At 43.9% G+C, this 21,383-nt stretch overlaps 1 protein-coding gene across 2 annotated transcripts; it reads left to right on the top strand.

Annotated features, from left to right (window-relative positions):
• Positions 1 to 341: 341 nt before the first annotated feature.
• On the top strand, positions 342 to 19,804 carry fnta (farnesyltransferase, CAAX box, subunit alpha). Of its 2 annotated transcripts, XM_078209859.1 has the most exons (9): positions 343 to 686; positions 5,102 to 5,187; positions 6,247 to 6,361; positions 9,587 to 9,691; positions 9,787 to 9,913; positions 13,035 to 13,183; positions 16,291 to 16,353; positions 18,415 to 18,586; positions 19,219 to 19,804. In XM_078209859.1, the coding sequence occupies exons 1-9, from the start codon at positions 478 to 480 to the stop codon at positions 19,360 to 19,362; spliced, it is 1,170 nt and encodes a 389-aa protein (XP_078065985.1). In that variant the 5' UTR covers positions 343 to 477; the 3' UTR covers positions 19,363 to 19,804. The 2 variants fall into 2 exon arrangements, with proteins under 2 accessions (XP_078065995.1, XP_078065985.1); XM_078209869.1 differs by lacking the exon at positions 16,291 to 16,353 and having other exon boundaries at positions 342 to 686.
• The last annotated feature ends 1,579 nt before the right edge of the window (positions 19,805 to 21,383 follow it).

Raw genomic sequence — 21,383 nt, 5'->3', positions numbered from 1 at the left:
TGGATTCAGATCCAGATTGGCGATAGTTCTGGATTCATATCTGGATTGGCGATAGCTCTGGATTCAGATCTAGATTGGCGATAGTTCTGGATTCACATCTAGATTGGCGATAGCTCTGGATTCAGATCTAGATTGGCGATAGTTCTGGATTCACATCTAGATTGGCGATAGTTCTGGATTCACATCTAGATTGGCGATAGCTCTGGATTCACATCTAGATTGGCGATAGTTCTGGATTCACATCTAGATTGGCGATAGTTCTGGATTCATATCTAGATTGGCGATAGTTCTGGATTCATATCTAGATTGGCAGCAGCTCTGGATTCAGATTGAGTTCCAGATTGGGATCTGGGTTAATCTGGGTGGCGGGGGTTTCAGATGGAGCTCTGGCTGTAGCTGGGCTCCGGATTGCCGGCTGGGCGCTGTTCCTCCAGGAGCCGGCACTGATCCGGGCTGCGGGGCGCGGTCACTCCGGGGATGGCGGCGCTGGCGGAGGAGCGGGAGGCTGAGAGCGGGGCCCGGGGAGAGGCAGCCCCGGGAGCGGGCGGAGCCGAGCCGGAGCTGCCGCCGCTGCTGCTGCAGGGCCCGGCCTGGGAGGAGCTGAGCGCCGAGGGCGGGCGGAGGGCGTCCGGGGACTCGGAGAGCGGAGCGGGCGGCCGCAGGAGCGACGGATACACCTTCTACCGGTGAGTGAGCGGGGGGCCCGGGGCTGGGGCTGCAACTGAGCCCGGGGATGGGTAACGGAGCCCGGGGCCTGAGGGTGCCTGAGGCCGGGGCCTGAGGCCGGGGCCTGGGAGTAACTGAGGCCGGGGCCTGGGAGTAACTGAGGCCGGGGCCTGGGAGTAACTGAGGCCGGGGCCTGGGAGTAACTGAGGCCGGAGCCTGGGAGTAACTGAGGCCGGGGCCTGGGAGTAACTGAGGCCGGGGCCTGGGAGTAACTGAGGCCGGGGCCTGGGAGTAACTGAGGCCGGGGCCTGGGAGTAACTGAGGCCGGGGCCTGGGAGTAACTGAGGCCGGGGCCTGGGAGTAACTGAGGCCGGAGCCTGGGGGAACTGAGGCAATTTGATTTGATTTATTATTGTCACATGTATCAGTGTACAGTGAAAAGTATTGTTTCTTGCAGGTTATACAGACAAAGCATACCGTTCATAAATGCGAAGTGATGCATTTTGGTAGAAATAATGTATGGAGGCAGAACCATAAAGGGTGTAGATACGCAGAGGGACCTGGGTGTGCAAGTCCACAGATCCTTGAAAGTGACGTCACAGGTGGTGAAGAAGGCATATGGCATGCTTGCCTTTATAGGACGGGGCATAGAGTATAAAAGTTGGGGTCTGATGTTGCAGTTGTATAGAACGTTGGTTCGGCCGCATTTGGAATACTGCGCCCAGTTCTGGTCGCCACACTACCAGAAGGACGTGGAGGCTTTGGAGAGAGTACAGAGGAGGTTTACCAGGATGTTGCCTGGTATGGAGGGGCTTAGTTATGAGGAGAGATTGGGTAAACTGGGGTTGTTCTCTCTGGAAAGACGGAGGATGAGGGGAGACTTGATAGAGGTGTATAAAATTATGAACGGCATAGATAGGGTAAACGGTGGGAAGCTTTTCCCCAGGTCGGTGGTGACGTTCACGAGGTGTCATAGGTTCAAGTTGAAGGGGGGGGAGGTTTAACACAGATATCAGAAGGACATATTTTACACAGAGGGTGGTGGGGGCCTGGAATGCGCTGCCAGGCAAGGTGGTGGAGGCGGACACACTGGGAACGTTTAAGACTTACCTAGACAGCCATATGAACGGAGTGGGAATGGAGGGATACAAAAGAATGGTCTAGTTTGGACCAGGGAGCGGCGCGGGCTTGGAGGGCCGAAGGGCCTGTTCCTGTGCTGTATTGTTCTTTGTTTGTTCATAGAGAAGGAAAGGGGAGGGTGCAGAATGTAGTGTTGCAGTCATAGCTAGGGTGTCGAGAAAAATCAACTTAATATCATATAAATTGTTACAGAGTTTAAAAGAGAGTACAGCTTTAGAAGCATAGAATGAGAGTGAAAGATAGAATTAGAGGGTATGCAGCTACGCTCCGGCACCATCTTGAAACAGGCCCCTTGTCACCATCTGTCCCTGCAGCGGCTCCTCACCCTCCCTGGCCTGAGCCCGGCCACTGCTTGAGTTGTGGTTTGTGCAGCTCAGTATTCCCAAAAGCTGGAACTAGACAAATTTGGGATTTGCAATGTGCAATGCCACTCATTCATGTTTGCTGTGCAGTTTGATTTATTGTTGTCACGTGTATTGGGATACAGTGAAAGTATTGTTTCTTGCACGCTACACAGACAAGGCAGACCGTCCATAGAGTACATAGGGGAGAAGGAAAAGTTTTAAGGTTTATTTATTAGTGTCACAAGCAGGCTTACATTAACACTGCAATGAAGTTACTGTGAAAATCCTCTAGTCGCTACACTCGGGCGCCTGTTCAGGTATTCAAAGGGAGAATTTAGCATGGCCAGCGCACCTAACCAGCACATCTTTTGGACTGTGGAGGGAAACCCACGCAGACACGGGGAGAACCTGCAAACTCCACACAGACACTGACCCAAGGCTGGAAGTTAACCCTGGTCCCTGGCATTGTGAGGCAGCAGTGCTCGCCACTGTACCACCCTAAAGGATAAGATGCAGAATATAGTGTTACAGTCATAGCTAGGGTATAGAGAAAGATCAGCTTAATATAGCTGCAAAATACTGCAGACGCTGGAATCTGAAATAAAGCTTCTTCAGTCCTGATGAAGGGTCATCCAGACGCAAAAGGTGGGGGCTCTATTCTCTCCATAGATGCTGTCAGATCTGCTGAGTTCCTCCAGTATTTTCTGTTTTTGTTTCAGCTTAATGTATGGCAGGTCCATCCAAACGTCTGATGGCAGTGGGGAAGAAGCTTCCCTGCAATTCGTTTGGCACTGATGGCCCAAATCAACATCCTTGCAAAGTGCAAGCACACAATTCCACTGAAGCCATACATCACAATGTGGAGTGGACCTGGCTAAGACTGTCCTTCAACCCACACTGATGGCAGCACCAATAGTTGGTGTTTGTGTTCATGCTCTTGAGTCTCACTGATAATCAGACCAGGGTGATTTTAGTAACTTGGAGTAATGGTGTTGTTTTAATTGAATTGATTTATTATTGTCATATGTATCAGGATACAATGAAAAGTATTGTTTCTTGCGAGCTGTTACAGACCAAACATACAGTTCATAGAGTACATAGGGGTGAAGAAAAGGAGAGGGTGCAGAATATAGTATAAAAGCAAATTACTGCGGATGCTGGAATCTGAAACCAAAAGGGAAAGTGCTGGAAAATCTCAGCAGGTCTGTCAGCATCTGTAAGGAGAGAAAAGAGCTGGTGTTTTGAGTTCAGATGACCCTTTATCAAAGCTTTAACAAAGGGTCACCTGGACTTAAAACGTCAGCTCCTTTCTCTCCTTACAGATGCTGCCAGACCTGCTGAAATTTTCCAGCATTTTCTCTCTTGTGCAGAATATGGTGTTAGTCATAGCTAGGGTGTGGAGAAAGATCAGCTTAATATGTGATAGGACCATTCAAAAGTCTGATGGCAGCAGAGAAGAAGCTGTTTTTGAGTCGGTTGGTATGTAAGGAAAAAGGGTCCAAGCAAGTCCACCTCTACAGAAATGTAACTTCTCATCATGAAACACCGTAGGCCATGTAGAAACCTAAAACCCAAACTACCGTGTTGCAAATTTGGTAGAGACTGCCCTGTCAAAGTGGGATACCTGGGCCACACGAGGCGATGAGTGTTGACCAGCACAGTGCAAACCATCACCTGACAAAATGGAAGGCGAACAATATCTTGAAATTGTAGCGTTCAAAGTTTTGACTAATGCTGTATATAGCCCACCCTGTCTGCTGGCCAGATCAGCCACAGGAAAGCTTCATTTCCAGGTTGTGGTTTGTAATGATTTCCAAACTGATGTACTCAGCATATCAGAATCATTCACCAGCAATGACTAATAGTGTAACAGACTACTTCAGTTTGTAACGAGGAGTAGTTCTAGTCTAAGCTTACTCCTGTTGTAACCATCGCGTGTAGTTCTGTGTTTTCACTGATCGTAAATTCCAGGTAAAGGTAATTTTTTTCAGATGTTTAATCTTCAGAGCTGATATTTTATGATTTCTGTCTAACCATGGATTGCATTATTCTGCACTGCGGAGTTTCTTTATAGTACCATTCAAGCAGTGGTTTGTAAATTCCCTAGTTCATGTGTTTTTACTGTATGCTCTCCAAGGATTATGTAGAATGCTGTTGATTTTGTTTAAAGTAGGAAATGGTAAGCAAATCACTTTGAGTGATTTAAGAGTGTGTTCCTCAAACCTTCCTCCCCTACTCCTCAAATACCTTAAGTGTGGTGAATGTGGGATGGCACTGCCTGATTAAAGACTGGGAGGAACAGGCTCAATCCTTTTCTGGAGCAAAATCATAGAATCCCTACAGGATTCTATGATAATAATTGATCTTGGTCTGTGAAGCTGCTGTTATATTCAGCATCCTAAACTATGGAAGGGAAAAATGATTGACTGCTAGTGGCTATCCAGTTGGGTGGCACAGTGGTTAGCACTGCTGCTTCACAGCACCAGGGACCCAGGTTCAATTCCAGCCTTGAACGACTGTGTGGAGTTTGCATGTTCTTCTGGCGTCTGCATGGGTTTCCTCCCACAGTCCAAAGATGTGCAGGTTAGACGGATTGGCCATGCTAAATTGACCCTTGGTGTCCCACGATGTGTAGGTAGGGAGATTGGCCATGCTAAATTGCCCCTTAATGCCCCAAGATGTGTAATTTAGGGGGATTGGTGGGGTAGATATGTGGGGTTACGGGGATACAGTGGGGTGCGGGCCTGGGTGAGATGCGCTGTTGGAGAGTCGGTGCAGACTCGACGAGCCCCCTTCTGCATTGCCGGGATTCTGCGATTCAGTACCACTGTGAGCAAATGTCTACATGAACACCAGAAAAGGGATAAGGTTTGACTCTTGAGGTTCAATACCCAGGTTCTCCTTGCATTATGCTGTAAAAAGCCCTAATCAAACTATCATCCTTTTTCTAGAGACCGGAAGGAATGGGCTGACGTTAAGCCAGTTCCACAGGATGATGGCCCCAATCCAGTCGTTCAGATTGCTTATTCTGAGAATTGTAAGTATTGAATTGGGGTTAAATTAATTTTTTGGATGGATGTTATTGTACTGACTATCCTTTTATAAATTATGGTTTTGAATTGCTAATAAAAGATTGATTGCCGCTTCTGCACTTGGCACTTTCCTCAGTCTGTCCGTCACTGATACCCTTGTCTGTGCTGTTGTCACCTCCAGAGTCAGTCAACACTTTCAGTGCCCACCTGGCCAGCCTCCCATTCTGCACTCCCTTATACACCAGCTTATACAAAATTCTGTTGTCCGCACCCTAACTTGCAGCAAATTCTGTTCACCCATCTTTCCTGTCCTTGCTGACCGATATTGGTTCCTAGTCTCCAGATACATCAAATGTGCAATTCTTAAGCTTGTATTTAAATCTCCCTGTTCGTATTGCTGTTAAAATATCTCCGACCCCCCCCAAAGAAACTCTGTACTTCTGACTCTGGTCTCTTGTGCATCCACCCGACTGTTGGTTGCCACATATTCAGTTGCCATTGGATCTACATTCTGAAATCCCTCTGCCTTCCACCCAATAAGACCCTCCTCAAAAACTCTCCTCTTCGACCAAACTTTCGTCACTCATACTAAATAGCCAATTTTTGGCTTGCCATTCATTTGTTCTGTGAACCTTTGAAGCACCCTCGGACATTCTTTCTATGTTAAGGATGCTATTATGAATGCAAGCTGTTGCATTTATACAATCCACCATGATTGTATTAAATAATGGAGCAGGCTCGAGGGGCTAAAGTGCCTACTCCTGCGCCTCGTTCTAATGTAATTTACTGAGCTGTTTGTGGTCTTTCTTTGGAGTCCTCAATCACGCAGCTGTGAAACTTTGAACCTCTGAATGAACTTTTATATATTCAAACCAGTTTTGTTAGCAGAATTACCCATCATCGTGGAGAGGAAACACAACCATTGGTCTCTCGCTCGACTCAGAATGCTCAGTTGAAAACTGTCGTTTCAAAAATTTGTATTTTTAAATTCTAGATAATTCAGGTGTTAGTAATTTGGTTGCAAAACTACTTTGAACTAAAGTTTTATTTCCCCCCTCTTCTAGTTAAAGACGTGTATGATTACTTCAGGGCTGTTCTAAAGCTTGATGAACGCAGTGAGCGAGCGCTGAACCTGACAACAGACGCAATAGAACTGAATGCTGCAAATTACACAGTATGGTAAGGCAGTTTGAACCAGCAATCAGTTCCCTTTGTGGAAAAGTAACGAGGCAAAAATTGCTGTAATCCTTTACACCCAAGCATGTGTGTTTTTGATTTCAGCCTCATTATTTAACTGGAGAACGTTCGGTGCATGGTGGATTTCTTTCTGATGTAGCATTGACATATAAAGTGAATCTTGATTAAAAATACCTGTGCAATTCGGGCTTGTTGTTCTTTTAATCTGCTTGTAGAATTATTACTGATTTACAAAGATAAAGAGGATTTTTTTGAGTGTAGTTGTAAGTGTGGAAATTAAATCCTAAGGCAAAAGAGGGTCTTAGGTGAGGCGATAGCCTCGTGGTATTATCGCTAGACTATTAATCCAGAAACTCAGCTAATGTTTTGGGGACCTGGGTTCAATTCCCGCCGTGGCAGATGGTGGAATTTGAATTCAAAAAAATTTGGAATTAAGAATCTACTGATGACCATGAAATCATTGCCGATTATCAGAAGAACCCATCTGGTTCACTCATGGCCTTTAGGGAAGGAAATCTGCCGTCCTTACCTGGTCTGGCCTACATGTGACTCCAGAGCCACAGCAATGTGGTTGACTCTCAACTGCCCTCGGGCAACCAGGGGTGGGCATTAAATGTTGGCCACCCAGCGGTGCCCATGTCCCACGAATGAATGAAAAAAATTTGGCAATAGTCCTGAGTAGATCGGGAATGTATTGTGCAGCCATGCTATTAAGTGCCTCTTGAAAAATTATTTTTCATTACATTTGTCCTGCAAATCACCGTATTTGTCTGAACAAAATGTGGCTCAATCATTCCCCTTGGCTATTGAGCATATTGCATTGTAATTGATCGATTGTGGTATAACTCCTCACTTTCGGCCCTTACGAATTCTCAGCCAGTCATCACCAGTCTTCAACCCTACCTCAGCCCATCTGCTCCTAAAACTCTCATTCTTCCCTTTGTCATTTCTGGAAGGTTATGTTCATTGGCCTTGCAATGCTCTCAAGTGCCACCTTCTTGAATCACCGCAGTACTTGTGGTGAAAGGGCTGTCACAAATGTGTTATGTAGGGAGTGAGGATGAAGGAACGGCGATACATGTTCAAGTGAGGCTGGTGTGTAATTTGGAGGTGATGGGGTTCCCACAAAATTGTTGCTCCAATTCTCCTTGGTGGTTGAATTCACAGAAGAGGACGATTCTTTCAAGGTAAACATTATGGTGAGGGTAGGTATCTTTACCTGTCATAGTTGCATTGTATATATTTTTGCCTCCACTATTTTGCCTCGCGTTACTCTGAGGGTGTTGAAGTATTTGGAATAAGTAAGTTCTTCCTGATCTCTGTTTTAGATTGACTTTTACAAATTCAAATGGACTTCACTTTAATCTTCTCACTTGGCTTTGACTTGAAAGTAATATTCTGCGTTTCGGTAGGTGTGTCTTTGCTGCATGGTGACCAGAATCAAACACTTTATCCAAGTGGGATCTGACTAGCGCATTGTAAAATCCCAATAACATCTCTGGGAACTTGCAACCTGTTGTACATCTGTCCCAGCAGACCAGTACTTTTTTACATTACTTTGCCGCATTATGCAGACATGCACAGCTGTGAAGCTTCCGTCAGTTGTAGGTCCTTTCTAAGCATCTCTTGCATATCACCAATTTGATTGAGTGTGGTGAATGAGAGTAAAGGGGGTAAATGTTGTACTAGGAACGTGTTCCTCCTTGGGTTGGCTCAGTTAGTTTCAAGCCTACTTCATGATCGTAAAATGATAAATTCTAACTCTAGGGTTTGAGCACAAATCTAACTTAACAATTCAGTACAGTGCTGAGGGATCAATGTATGTTTAAAGGTGTCGAGCCTTTGGGCAAGACTTGATCTACTTGTTCTAGTTGCCCAGAGGGGTGCTAAGAATCTTATGTTACTGTCGAAAGAAGACAAGGGAGTTCTGCAGGCTCTACTGGGCCAACACACTCTTGGCTCTCACAGCAACACCAGCAAAAGCAGAGGAACAGTTATTGGTGTAGGTGGCATCTTGCTCTGCGCAAATATGCTGCCTACCTAATGACAGTGATTGCATCTCAAAAGTAATTTGTATGAAGCTTCTAGGTTTGATTTGATTTATTATTGTCACATGTATTAGTATACAGTGAAAAGTATTGTTTCTTGCACGCTATACAGATAAAGCATACTGTACATAGAGAAGGAAATGAGAGTGTGCAGAATGTAGTGTACCAGTCACGGCTAGGGTGTAGAGAAAGATCAACTTCATGTGTTCCTCAGCGGCGTGGAACAAAATCTGGAACTCTCTTCCCCAAAAGACTCTGGATGCTGAGGTGTTTTGGATCTGTCAAGGGTGAGGTGGACAGTTTTTTGTTCAGTTAAAGTTATTCAGGGATCTGGAGCAAAGACAGTGAGTGAAGTTTAGATCCAGTTACGCTGTCATCTAATGGAATAGTGGTACCCACTCAAGAAGCTAAATGGCCTCCTCCCGGTCCTGTATAAATGCAGATTTCTTTCCATCGGAACTGGCTGTGCCTATTTGCAACTACGGTAAACTGTGCGTTATCCGGCACACCACCAACTGAATGTTACCTTAATACGAATCTTCACTTTACCAACCAGAAGCAATTTGGGACTTTTAGAATCATAAAATCCTACAGTGCAGAAGGAGGCCATTTAGCCCATCGAGTCTGCACCGACCACAATCCCACCCAGGCCCTATCCCCATAACCCCCTACGTTTACCCTAGCTAGTCCCCCTGACACTAAGGGACAATTTAGCATGGCCAATCCACCTACCCTGCACATCTTTGAACTGTGAGAGGAAACCAGAGCACTCGGAGGAAAGCCACGCAGACACGGGGAGAACGTGCAAACTCCACACAGACAGTGACCCAAGGCTGGGAATCGAACCCGGGTCCCTGGCGCTGTGAGGCAGCAGTGCTAACCATTGTGCCACTGTGCCAGGGACCCGGAACCTGTACCTATGTATCGTATTATTTTATACTTTATTGTATATTTTAATACACTGTTGAAGACTGGAAGGAAAAAGAATACCATTCTTTACTTTCTGAGTGTTTGCACATTAGTTCATGCTGCAGGTATTGTGCTGTATTCCATTGGGAAATGGAACTCTCTGTTAAGCACCATTTTTGATTAACCGGCAGCACTCAGTTCCCATGCGTGCTGGGTAATAAAGATTTGACTGTACTTTTATTTTCCTCAGGCATTTCCGCAGAGTGGTGTTGCAGTCTCTGAGCAAGGACCTCAACGAGGAACTCATTTACATCTCTGATATTATTGAGGACCAACCCAAGAACTATCAAGTTTGGTACGTAAAAGTACTTGCCATTTTAGGTGGAAAGAAACAGCTGATTAGAGAAGGAAATGAAAACATGAGGCTTTTGTAACTCTGTTGGCTCCTAGGTATCACAGACAGAAGATTGTCGAATGGTTGAAAGATGCTTCGCAGGAGCTGGGATTTATTTCTGGGATCCTGAAACAAGATGCAAAAAACTACCATGCCTGGCAGCACAGACAGTGGGTGATTAAGGTACTCCACTTATTTCTTCCTTTTCTATTCTGCTTAAGATTAACCAGTGCAGAAGTTTCTTTCTTTTTTTAAACTAGGTGAAATTTGAAGGACAGAAATAAAGTTCGAAGGGGGACCCCGGTGATGGGTTATTTTGAGTTCAGGTTTTGAGCTAATTTTGCCACCAAGTTTGGGTTTTTAAAGTGTGTCAGTTGTAAGAGGAAGGGAAGGCTGAGGGAGTAATTACGTAGGATAAACAGCTCAGGAACAGGCCATTCAGCCCATGCTGGTATTTGTCCTCCACTTGAATGACCTGCCATCTCCAAATCTACAATAGTAATCATTTATTCCCTTTTCCTTCATACGCTTGTTTAATTTCCCCTTAAATTCTGATGCTATTCACCTCCACCACTCTCTGTTGCAGCAACTTCCATATTTTCACAACTCTTCAGATGAAATATTTTTCTGAGCTCCTCATTGAATTTCTTGATGACTAGTTTATATTAATGGTCTCTAGTTGTGCTCTTCTGCACAAGAGGAAACATTCTCTCTGTATCACCTCCATCAAAACCCATCATAATTTTAAAGATCACTATAAAGTCAGCCTTCAGGAGACGAGATCCAGCCTGACAATCCTTTCTTGATATCCACTTGTTTCTGTTATCATCTTTGTAAATCTTCTCTGCATCCTCCTCAGTGCCTTTGTGTATTTTCTATAATATGGCAACCAGAACTGCAGACAGTCCTCTAATGTGTGGTCTAACCAAGATTTGATGTGAGTTTAGCATAAATTCCCGATCTTCAATTTTATCCCTCTATAAAACCTAATGTTTGCTTTGATTTTTTTTTAACAGCCTTGCTAACCTGTGGCTCAGCTTTTAGTGATTGCTGTATTTCTATTTTGAGATCCCTTTGCTCCTCTACCCCATCTAGACTTGCACATTCCAAGTAATCAGTGACCTCCCTATGCTTCCTACTAAAATATATTGTCCCACATTTATCTGTGTTGCATTTTATTTGCCCATTCTGTGCCCCTTCTGTAAGTTTATTAATGTCCTCCTGTAATTTGTTGCAGTCCTTCTCCGTATCCCTGCACCCCACCCCTCCCCTCCCAATTTGGTGTCATCTGCAAATTGAATGTTGGATATTTGATTCCAAAGTTCAAATCATTAACACAAATTGTGAACAGCAGTGGTCCCAGCACTGGTCCTGATGGAACGCCATCTTCTGGGGCAAGCACGGTGGTTAGCACAGCTGCCTCACAGCTCCAGGGATCCGGGTTCAATTCCGGCGTTGGGTGATTGTCTGAGTGGAGTCTGCATGTTCTCCCTGTGTCTGTGTGGGTTTCCTCTCACATTACAAAGATGTGGAGGTTAGGTGGATTGGATATGGTAAATGAGTGGGGTTACAAGGATAGGGCAGTAGAGAGGGCCTGGGTAAAATAGAGAGTTGGTGCAAACTCGATGGGCCGAATGGCCTCTTCTGCACCATAGGGATTCCATGATTCTATTACTTTTGAAAATCCAGATAAATTATATCTACTGTAGTGCCATTGTCTACCCTTTGTTTCCCCATCAAAAAATTCAATATGCTTGGTCAAGCAAAATTTTCCCTTTTGAAATCCTTTCAATATTGTATTTCACAATGTTCTTTTATTCTCTGCTTTAGTAAGGATTCCATTATTTTTCTGACCACTGATGTTAAGGTAGTTGGTCTATAATGTTCTGTCCCACCCCTTCATTGATTTGAGTCCCATTTTTGAGGCTTGAGTGCCTGGAAAGAGTGGATTAAAGTAGGAGATCTCCGGGAAGTTAATCAATATGGACTGAGATGTGGAGAAACGTGTTCATTAACAGGGTTATGACTCTTTGGAATTCTCTGCCCTAAGGAGCTCTGCATCTTCATCTGTTGAGCATATTCTGGACTGAGATCAATTAAGTTGTTGAGCATCAAGGGAATCGAGAAGACAAATGGAGTTGATGCAGTTCAGCAGTGATCTGATTGAATGATGGAGCAGGCTCGAGTAGCTAGCTGTATGTCTTACACCTCCTCTTGTTTCTTATGTTATAAAGACATGGGGGTTGGAGGGAGGAGGAGATTGAACCTGCCATCTTCCTGTTCGATATGACTCGATCCTCATTATTGAACCTCACCACCAGGAGATATATATGTTATTTTTTGACCTTCCTTTGGTCTGTTCTGAATAGTCTCTTTGGTTCATTCGTCCAGTGAAACTTGTTCTACTTAAGTCAGGGTGCAGTAGCATGTGGGCTATGGATTAGCTACTTAGAAGGTTAGTCTTTGCAGCAGCATGTTGGCACAGTGGTTAGCACTGCTGCCTCACAGCGCCAGGGACCCGGGTTCAATTCCAGCCTCAGTCACTGTGTGGAGTTTGCACTTTGTCCCCGTGCCTGCGTGGGTTTCCTCCAGGTGCTCCAGTTTCCTTCCACGGTCCAAAGATGTGTGGGTTAGGTGGATTGGCCATGCTAAATTGACCCGAGTGTCAAGGGTATTAGCAGGGTAAATGTGTGGAGTTATGGGAATAGGGCCTGGGTGGGACTGCGGTCAGTACAAGATTGATGGGCCGAATGGCCTCCTTCTGTACTGTAGGGGTTTTATTCTATGATTCATTCTTTGAAATATACTGTACATGCACACAGCTTGTTTATTGTGTCCCTTTTGCAAGTCTAGTCTTGTAGATCCTGGCTTATTTTTATAAGTTTAAGTTTATTTATTATTGTCACAAGTAGGCTTACATTAACACTGCAATGAAGTTAATCTGAAAATCCCCTAGTCGTCACACTCCACCTGTTTGGGTACACTGAGGGAGAATGTAGCATGCCAATACACCTAAGCAGTACGTCTTTTGGACTGTGGGAGGAAACCGGAGAACCCGGAGGAAACCCACACGGACACGGGGAGAATATGCAGACTCCACACAGACAGTGGCCCAAAACCAGAATTGAACCCGGGTCCATGGCGCTGTGAGGCAGCAGTGCTAACCACTCTGCCACCGTGTATAGGCATTGCTCAGTTGTAACCTTTGGGAAAGGGATTGGACATGACTGAAAGCCTTTCATACTCGGCCTGGGCAAGGTGCTGTTGTGTAAGGTGCTGATTTTTCTCTCATTCTGTTTGGCAGGAATTTAACCTTTGGAACAATGAGCTTGCGTATGTGGATCAGCTGCTGGAAGAGGATGTACGAAATAACTCTGCATGGAACCAGCGATATTTCGTCATCTCAAACACCAGTGGCTTTGACGATGCTGCGGTGCTTGATCAGGAAGTCGAGTTAGTCTTTTTGCATGTATTTTAATTATCCCCGCTCACAATTATTCCAACACTAAAACTCCCGCCTCTGGTTAGGGCGGTGTTCAGTTTTCAAAAGTCACCAAGCTGGGAACTAATATGTGAAACCCCATCACACAGTAAACTGCAAATAATTTCCAATACAAGAGGACAAAAGTCCAGGGTTATGAGGCCAAATGTTCTTGCTGAATGAATTTTTTTTTACACAAAAGAAAGAACTTGAATTTCCATAGAAGATAGGAGGAGGCCATTCAGCCCTTCGAGCCTGCTCCGCCATTCATCACGATCATGGCTGATCGTCCAACTCAATAGCCTAATCCCGCTTTCTCCCCATAACCTTTGATCCCATTCAGCCCAAGTGCTATATTGAGCCGCCTCTTGAATACATTCAATGTTCTGGCATCAACTACTTTCTGTGTTAATGAATTCCACAGCTCACCACTCTTTGGGTGAAGTAATGTCTCCTCATCTCCATCCTAAATGGTCTATCCTTTATCCTCAGACTGTGACCCCTATTTAAGTTCTAGTGCCTTTCATGTCTCAAAATGAATTGCAAAAGTGGAATAGAATCATAAAATCCCTACAGTACAGAGGGAGGCCATTTGGCCCATCGAGTCTACACTGACAACAATCCAACCCAGGCCCTATCCCCGTGACCCCATGTAGTTACCCTGCTAATCTCCCTGACACTGATGGTCAATTTAGCATGGCCAATCAACCTAACCCGCACATCAATGGATTCCTTTTGCAGTGTACTGCCTTTTGTAATGTAGGAATCAGGGCAGCCAGGTTTCACAAAGCAGGCATCCCAAAACAGCAGCATGGCAATGACCAGATTTCCCAATACAGTGATGCTAGCGGAAAGATAAATATCAGCCAGATCACTGGGAGAACTGTGCTGCTCTTCACAATCAGAGGAAAATGGCTCCTCGATTAAATGTCTCACTCCATCAGTCCTACATTGAAATGTCGGCCTGAATTTTGTGTTCTGGTCCCAGAATGGGGCTTAAACCCAAGATTTTCTTAACAGGACGAGAGGTTTTATTTCATTCGTTTATTGAATGTGTACGTCACTGGCAAGACCCATTTTGTTGCCCATGGGCAGCACATTGGCACAGTGGTTAGCACTGCTGCCTCACAGTGCCAGGGCCCGGTTTCGATTCCCAGCTTGGGGCACTGTCTGTACGGAGTCTGCATGTTCTGCGTAGGTTTCCTCCGGGTTCCTCCCACAGGCCGAAAGACGTGCTGGTTAGGTGCATTGACCATGCTAAATTCTCCCTCAGTGTACCCCAACAGGTGCTGGAGTGCGGCGACTAGGGGATTTTCACAGTAACTTCATTGCAGTGTTAATGTAAGCCTTCTTGTGACACTAATAAATAAACTTAATCCCAAATTGCCCTTGAACTCAACATTTCAGAGGACAGTTAAGGGTCAACCACGTTGCTACAGGTCTGGAGTCACGTTTTGCACAGACCGGGTAAGGGTGGCAGATTTCCTCGCCTAAAGAGATTAATGAACCAGATGGGTTTTGACAGCAATTGATGATTGTCATGATCACGTTTATTGAGACTCCCTTTAAATTCCATCAGCTGCAGTGGTGGGATTCAAACCCGTGTCCCAAGAGCATTAGACTGGACCTCTGGATCACTAGTCCAGTGATATTACCACTGCACCACAACTCACTCTTCAATCAAAGGTTACTTAATGAGAAGGCAATAAACTTAGTATTCTGTATTTGTGAGATTCAACAGATTAAAGCGCCTCCTTTATCTGAACTTTAGTTGTGAACTTTTATTATTATTTTATCATTAAAAGCTTGAGTTTCCCTTGAAGAGAGCATTTTTAGGTGCATGACACCAGGATAAACTGCTGGTAATGGGAGCAATTTGAGAAATTCAGAGTATCCCACAAGAAATCCACATATTGGTACAAAGTGTTTTAACTCTATTGGCACGTGTCCCTTTCCCTGTTGCAATTTCACAGCAATGTTCTAAATGTGTCCCATCATGACACCACTGAGATATTAGTTCTCCTGTTTGAGGAGATAACACACTCAATGTTCATATTGTCCGTTAACACATACCTCCGCCGGAGTTAATTAAGTTTATTTTTGTGTTCATTATCAGATAGAACAATTTCCTCTCCCAAAACAAAATTAAAATATAATGTCCTGATGTTTAACAATAAAATTGAGTTATTTTCAAATCACTACTTTTGAGATGTTTAGGGAAAGAACTTAAAGATTTGAGACTTCCATTTAAATAATCTATTTTACAGAAGCAGTCAATTCATTTTAATTCCTATGTTAAATATGTAATCCCTTTCTCCATATAAACATTGGGATTGTAAGAGATGATGGTTGCCACTGGAGGGAGTTACAGGTCTGTTTTAACCGCTGATGTTGTAGTGAATGAATATAGAAAAGACTTCACACTACCTGTGTAAACTAGCATACTGGAATTTTACCCTCCAGGGAAGGTTGTGGAGGGGAGAGGTGATTATGATGGTTAATGTTGTTTCCTGGTCTATGGTAGCGATGATAGATGAATAAGCTATGCAGCCAAACTACTGAAAATATTCTAATTTAAAAATAACCCGCACAGTCTCAGCCTCTAATAATCCACATGAATTACTTTGAAAGAATAGTCAAAGACACATAACCTATTAGGTTGACAACGGGGCTGCACGGTGGCACGGTGGTTAGCACTACTGTCTCGGGACCAGGGTTCATTTCTGGCCTTGAGTGATTGTCAGTGTGGAGTTTGCACATTCTCCCCGTGACTGCATGGGTTTCCTCCCACACTCTAAAGATGTGCAGGTTAGGTGGATTGGCCATGCTAAATTGCCCCTTAATGTCAGGGGGTTTCGCAGGGTAAATACATCGGGTTATGTGGATTGGGCCTGGGTGGGATTGTGGTCGGTGCAGACACGATGGGCCAAATGGCTTCCTGCACTGTAGGGATTCTATGATACACTCTACACCCACTCTACTACACCTGATAATGCGTCACTGAACTGTCTGTAAATGAAGCCTTTATTCGTCATCGTCATGTTCCTGATCTCTAACATTATTGTATAATACTTTACAGATACACCCTGAAGTTGATCAAAAAGGCTCCTCATAATGAAAGTGCATGGAATTATTTGAAGGGGTAATATTCAGTTTTTTGCATAATTGTGCATCATATTAATTAAAAGCTTAGCCTTGGTGTAAAGCCGCCAGAGGAATCGAAGTTTCAAGCTATTTTATCTTCATGGTTTGATAAGAATGAAAGTTGCCTAAAGGTGATTGTTAGTCTATAAATAGGATCACAGGAATCTACAAGTAGAAAAAGACCAAAGTTTTTCTTCGATCATCCTGGTAGTCACGTGATACAGTGATAATGGATTCATTCACTAATCACAACAATAAATATCTCTGTCAATTACTGTACAGCAGACCCTGACATGATGTGAGAAAAACCCCCAGTGGTTTTGGCATCCAGAGGTCCAAACTCACCTTTCCCTCTCTAGGACGCTATCTTCCCACTCATATACTGTAACCCAAGGTATAATTTCTTTGAAAGAAGTCTGACTAAATTATATTTGAATGAATTGATACTATCTGCTTTCACTGTCTCCCTGCTTACCAAAATAACGATTAGTTTGAATTTAACTCCCCCACCTTTTGAAGCACAGGTTATGTCCTTGTGTTCTACTGAACTGTGTACAAGGTCACATCATTTGTTATGGTCCAAGATATCTGGTCCCCTTAGAATGTCAGAAACAACATTCATATTAATCAGCGAAATGAAATTAAGTAGCTTAAATGATCATTGCTTCGTAACGATGCTGCCAGATTATAAATCACTGCATGCAGTTGTGTTTTTTTTCAAAACCTAGTCTCCATTATACTGTGTCACTTTACTGTAGAAATTGCACAATTTTGGGCTTCTTTAGTTGTGTCTACAGTTGCAGCAAGGATCCTAATATCAACCCCTGATATTAGGGGTTGATATCAACCCCTAACAAACCTTCCTCCAGCCTGAAAAATATCCATTGACTTTTACTCTCTGCTTACTATTATTCGGCCAATTTTGTATCCACTTTGCTATAATCAATTTTATTCCAACAAGTTAAAATTAAAAGCGGAGAGTAACGGTCAGTGGATATTCTTCAGGAAGGCTTCTAGTGGTGTTCCCCAGGAGTTGGTATTGGGCTTTTCCTGATATATATCTTAATGATCTAGATCTTGGTATACAGGGGATAATTTCAAAGTTTGAGGATGATACAAATCTTGGGAGTATTGTAAACTGTGAAGAGGACAGAGTAGAACCTCAGAAGGACATAGACAAGTTGGTGGAGTGGGTGGATAGGTGGCAGATGAAGTTCAATGCAGAGACACATGATGTGATGCATTTTGGTAGGAAGAAAATGGAGAGACAATATAAAATAAGGGGTGCAGGAGAGAAGGGCCTGAGTGTATATGTGCATAGATCACTGAATGTAGTAGGACAGATGGAGGGAGTAACTAACAAAGCATTTCGTATTTTGGGTCCTATTAATAGGGTCTTAGAGTGCACGAGCAAGAAGGTTACCCTGAACATATACAAACACTAGCTAGACATCAGCTGGAGTATTGTGTACAATTCTGGATGTCACACTATAGGAAGGATGTGAGCGCATTGGAGAGAGTGCAGAAAAGGTTTACAAGAATGGTTCCAGGGATGAGAAACTTCAGTTATGAGGAGAGATTGGAGAAGTTGGGATTATCTTCCTCGGAAAGAAGGCTGAGGAGATTTGATTGAGATGTTCAAAATCATGAGGGGCTGGACAAAGTAAATAGGGAGAAACTGTTCCCGCTCGTAAAAGGATCGAGGATGAGAGGGCACAGATTGAAAGTGATTTTCAAAAGAAGTGTGATGTGAGAAAAACTTTTTTCACACAGCGAGTGATTGGGGTCTGGAAGGCACTGCCTGGAAGTGTGGTGGAGGCAGGTTCAATTGAGGCATTCAAGAGGGCGTTAGATTATTATTTGAATAGAAACAATGTGTAAGCGTACGGGGAAAAGGCAAGGGGAATGGCTCTTTGTCATGATGCTTGTTTGGAGAGCCGATGCAGACACAATGGGCTAAATGATCTCCTTCTGTACCGTAACAATTCTGTGGTTTGAAATCAACATTCTTGTAATTTGAAACATTAATACTAGTTTCTGTCTTCTCTCCTTCCCCAAGAATTCTACAGGATCAGATTCTCTCCAAGTATCCCAACCTTTTGGAGCAGATTTTACGGTTGATGGAGCAATTTAGTTCCCCCTACTTGATTGCTTTCCTTATTGACATATATGAAGACCTCTTGGAGAACAACTGTGAAAACAGGGAGGAGATCCTAAACAAAGCACTGGAGGTCAGTCAATGGGTCTTGGGTTGAAGCCCAGAGGCTGATAGGACTTGAGATAAGTAACAATAACAGGTCCTAATTTGTGATAGTACAGGTATCCATTATGCCAAGAAAGAGACACTTTCAATAGCTCAGCCTGACATTATGTTCACAAGGGCTATCCCTTGCGAAGCACCCTGAAATGATTCCCGGGCGGCACGGTGCTGCAGTGGTTAGCACTGCTGCCTCACAGCGCCAGGGACCTGGGTTCGATTCCGGCCTCGGGTCACTGTGTGGAGTTAGCACGTTCTCCCCATGTCTGCATGGGTTTCCTCCGGGTGCTCTGGTTTCCTCCCACACTCCAAAGATATGCAGGTTAGCTTGATTGGCCATGCTAAATTGACCCTAGTGTGAGGGGGGTTAGCGGGGTAAATATGTGGTGTTACGGGAAAAGGGTCTGGATGGGATTGTGGTCGGTACAGACTCGATGGGCCAAATGGCCTCCTTCTGCACTGTAGGGATTCTATGAAATGTTTTTCCGTGCTAAAGATGCTGCATTGATACAAGTGATCGAAACGGGTTTGGGCAGTTGTAAGGAATTAGGGGAGAGAAATGGACGCAGTTTAGATTCTCAATCTTTCAATCCCAATTTCTTTCAGCTGTGTGAGTCTCTAGCCTCAAAACGGGACACAATCCGACAGGAATACTGGAGATACTTTGCAAGATGCCTGAAGGAGAAGTATGGTGTTAAGCAGGAAGCCACTGAGCCGACAGACCACGAAGACTCTCTTCAGGAGAGCTGAAGTAACTGAAAGCCATTTCCGTAGTTTGCGTCTCCTGAATGCAGGGCAAAAAATAGTGATCAGTAATTGTTTTTTCACATTCCTCTTTAATTTTCTCTTAACATCTGCACAGCACCCTTGTGTATGTAAATGTGTAAAAACATAACTTTCTGTACATGTATATATACTTGAAGCACAAAGCTAGGAATGGATAGCAACCGTACAATTATATTTTGTCACTTTTTTTTGCCTTGAATGCACCCTTACAAACTAAACACAGTGCAAGAGAACATAGTTGTAACTAAGTCAGCTTTATTCATGGAGGAGTTAGATATTGGAATTTATTTAAAATGTTACTTTTTTTTTAAAGTTGCCATGATTGCAATTAACATATTCACAGAGCCACGTCGCCAGTACTGTGTAGTTTATACTGTCTGCCAATAAAATATTTTGTGGAAGTGGTAAATGCTTTCTGTCCTGTTGTTGAGTATTAACCAGACAATGCACGGTGATTACTCAATCTCCCAAGCTTTATTACTTGCTAGCAAGGAGAACAGACACAGTGAATCTCACTATGTTGCTCTAACAGAGTTCTGATGTGGAAATGCCGGCGTTGGACTGGGGTAAGCACAGTAAGGACTCTAACAACAGGTCTCTGTGCCCTGTTTGAGAGCAGATTTCCACGCCATCTGATGAAGGAGCAGTGCTCCGAAAGCTAGTGGCGTTTGCTACCAAATAAACCTATTGGACTTTAACCTGGTGTTGTTAGACTCCTTACTAACAGAGTTCCGCAGAACTGTTAGTTATAACACTTTTTAGCCAATGACAGAGAACATGCCAATTAAAGCACCTTACAGTTTGGTGTGTACTGTCAACCAATAGAATTTAGCATCATTTCAATCCTTCATTTGCATCTTTATCACCTATACACACAGCTGTACAGAATTCTTGACATTTTTAGCAGTCAGTGTTCAATAAGCATCCTGATTTTCTTCAAGCACAATCAACACTTGGAACATTCTGTGTTTTCTCAAAGACTAATCATGCTGCAAAACAGACTCAGACCCATCATCTGTTAACTGCTGGTTCCAACTCCCACACTACATTGAAAACAAACTGGCTGCATGTATTTTTTCTAATCGGTCAGTATTTACAAAGGAAATTTTACGGAATAACCACATTGCCATTTGAGTCAAAAGATCTTGGGTGTGAAAGTTGGATGGGTGACCACTAAGGACCTCTGGATCGGGCTCACCCAGCACCTCCAGCCACTTCTGGCAGAGTCCGTGATGGAACGCTATGTTGGGAAGAGGAGTTGTGAAATGTTTATTTATTAGTGTCACAAGTAGGCTTACATCAACATTGCAATGAAGTCACTGTGAAAATCCCCTAATCGCCACACTCCAGCATCTGTCTGGGTACACTGAGGGAGAATTTAGCATAGCCAATGCACCTAACCAGCGCGTCTTTTGGACTGTGGGAGGAAGCCCATGCAGACACGGGGAGAATGTGCAAACTCTGCACAATGACCTGAGCTGGGAATTGTGAGGCAGCAAAGCTAACCACCGTGCCACCATAACTCATTTGTCGAGTTATAGCACCTTATCCCATGCCTGTAAGAAGAAAGAACTTGCATTTCTACAGCTCAGTTCACAAAATCCAGGTAACCCAAAGCACCTTCCAGACAATTAAGTTCTTTGGAACAAAAACAAAATAACTGCGGATGCTGGAATCTGAAACAAAATCAGAAAATGTTGGAAAAACTCAAGTCTGGCAGCATCTGTGGCGAGAGTACTTCAAATTGTAGTCACTTGCTGTAATGTATGAAACACAGCAGCCAAAGTTCACGATCATGATAATGATCAGATAAGCTGGCCCAATGTATCCTGCAGGTGCCAGACATCTCCCAACTGGTACAAACATAACAGCAAAAATCCACCCTTGCTGCATCTACAAACTGGAGCCACTCAGTATGTTCACTTAACACTCACCAAAGAACGTACTGTCAGTTGCAAGAGGGACCCAGCATCAGTGTTAAAGGA

This window comes from Mustelus asterias, chromosome 1 (assembly GCF_964213995.1).
Source record: "Mustelus asterias chromosome 1, sMusAst1.hap1.1, whole genome shotgun sequence".
In the NCBI taxonomy this organism is placed as follows: domain Eukaryota; kingdom Metazoa; phylum Chordata; class Chondrichthyes; order Carcharhiniformes; family Triakidae; genus Mustelus; species Mustelus asterias.
Note: the sequence above shows the minus strand (reverse complement) of the source record. Positions and strands in the feature narration are given on the sequence as shown.

Coding starts and splice junctions, on each gene's coding strand:
- fnta (XM_078209859.1), top strand. CDS start 478: ATGGCGGCGCTGGCGGAGGAGCGGGAGGCTGAGAGCGGGGCCCGGGGA. Junction 9,914..13,034: donor ACAGACAGTGGGTGATTAAG/GTACTCCACTTA, acceptor TCTGTTTGGCAG/GAATTTAACCTTTGGAACAA. Junction 16,354..18,414: donor GCATGGAATTATTTGAAGGG/GTAATATTCAGT, acceptor TCCTTCCCCAAG/AATTCTACAGGATCAGATTC.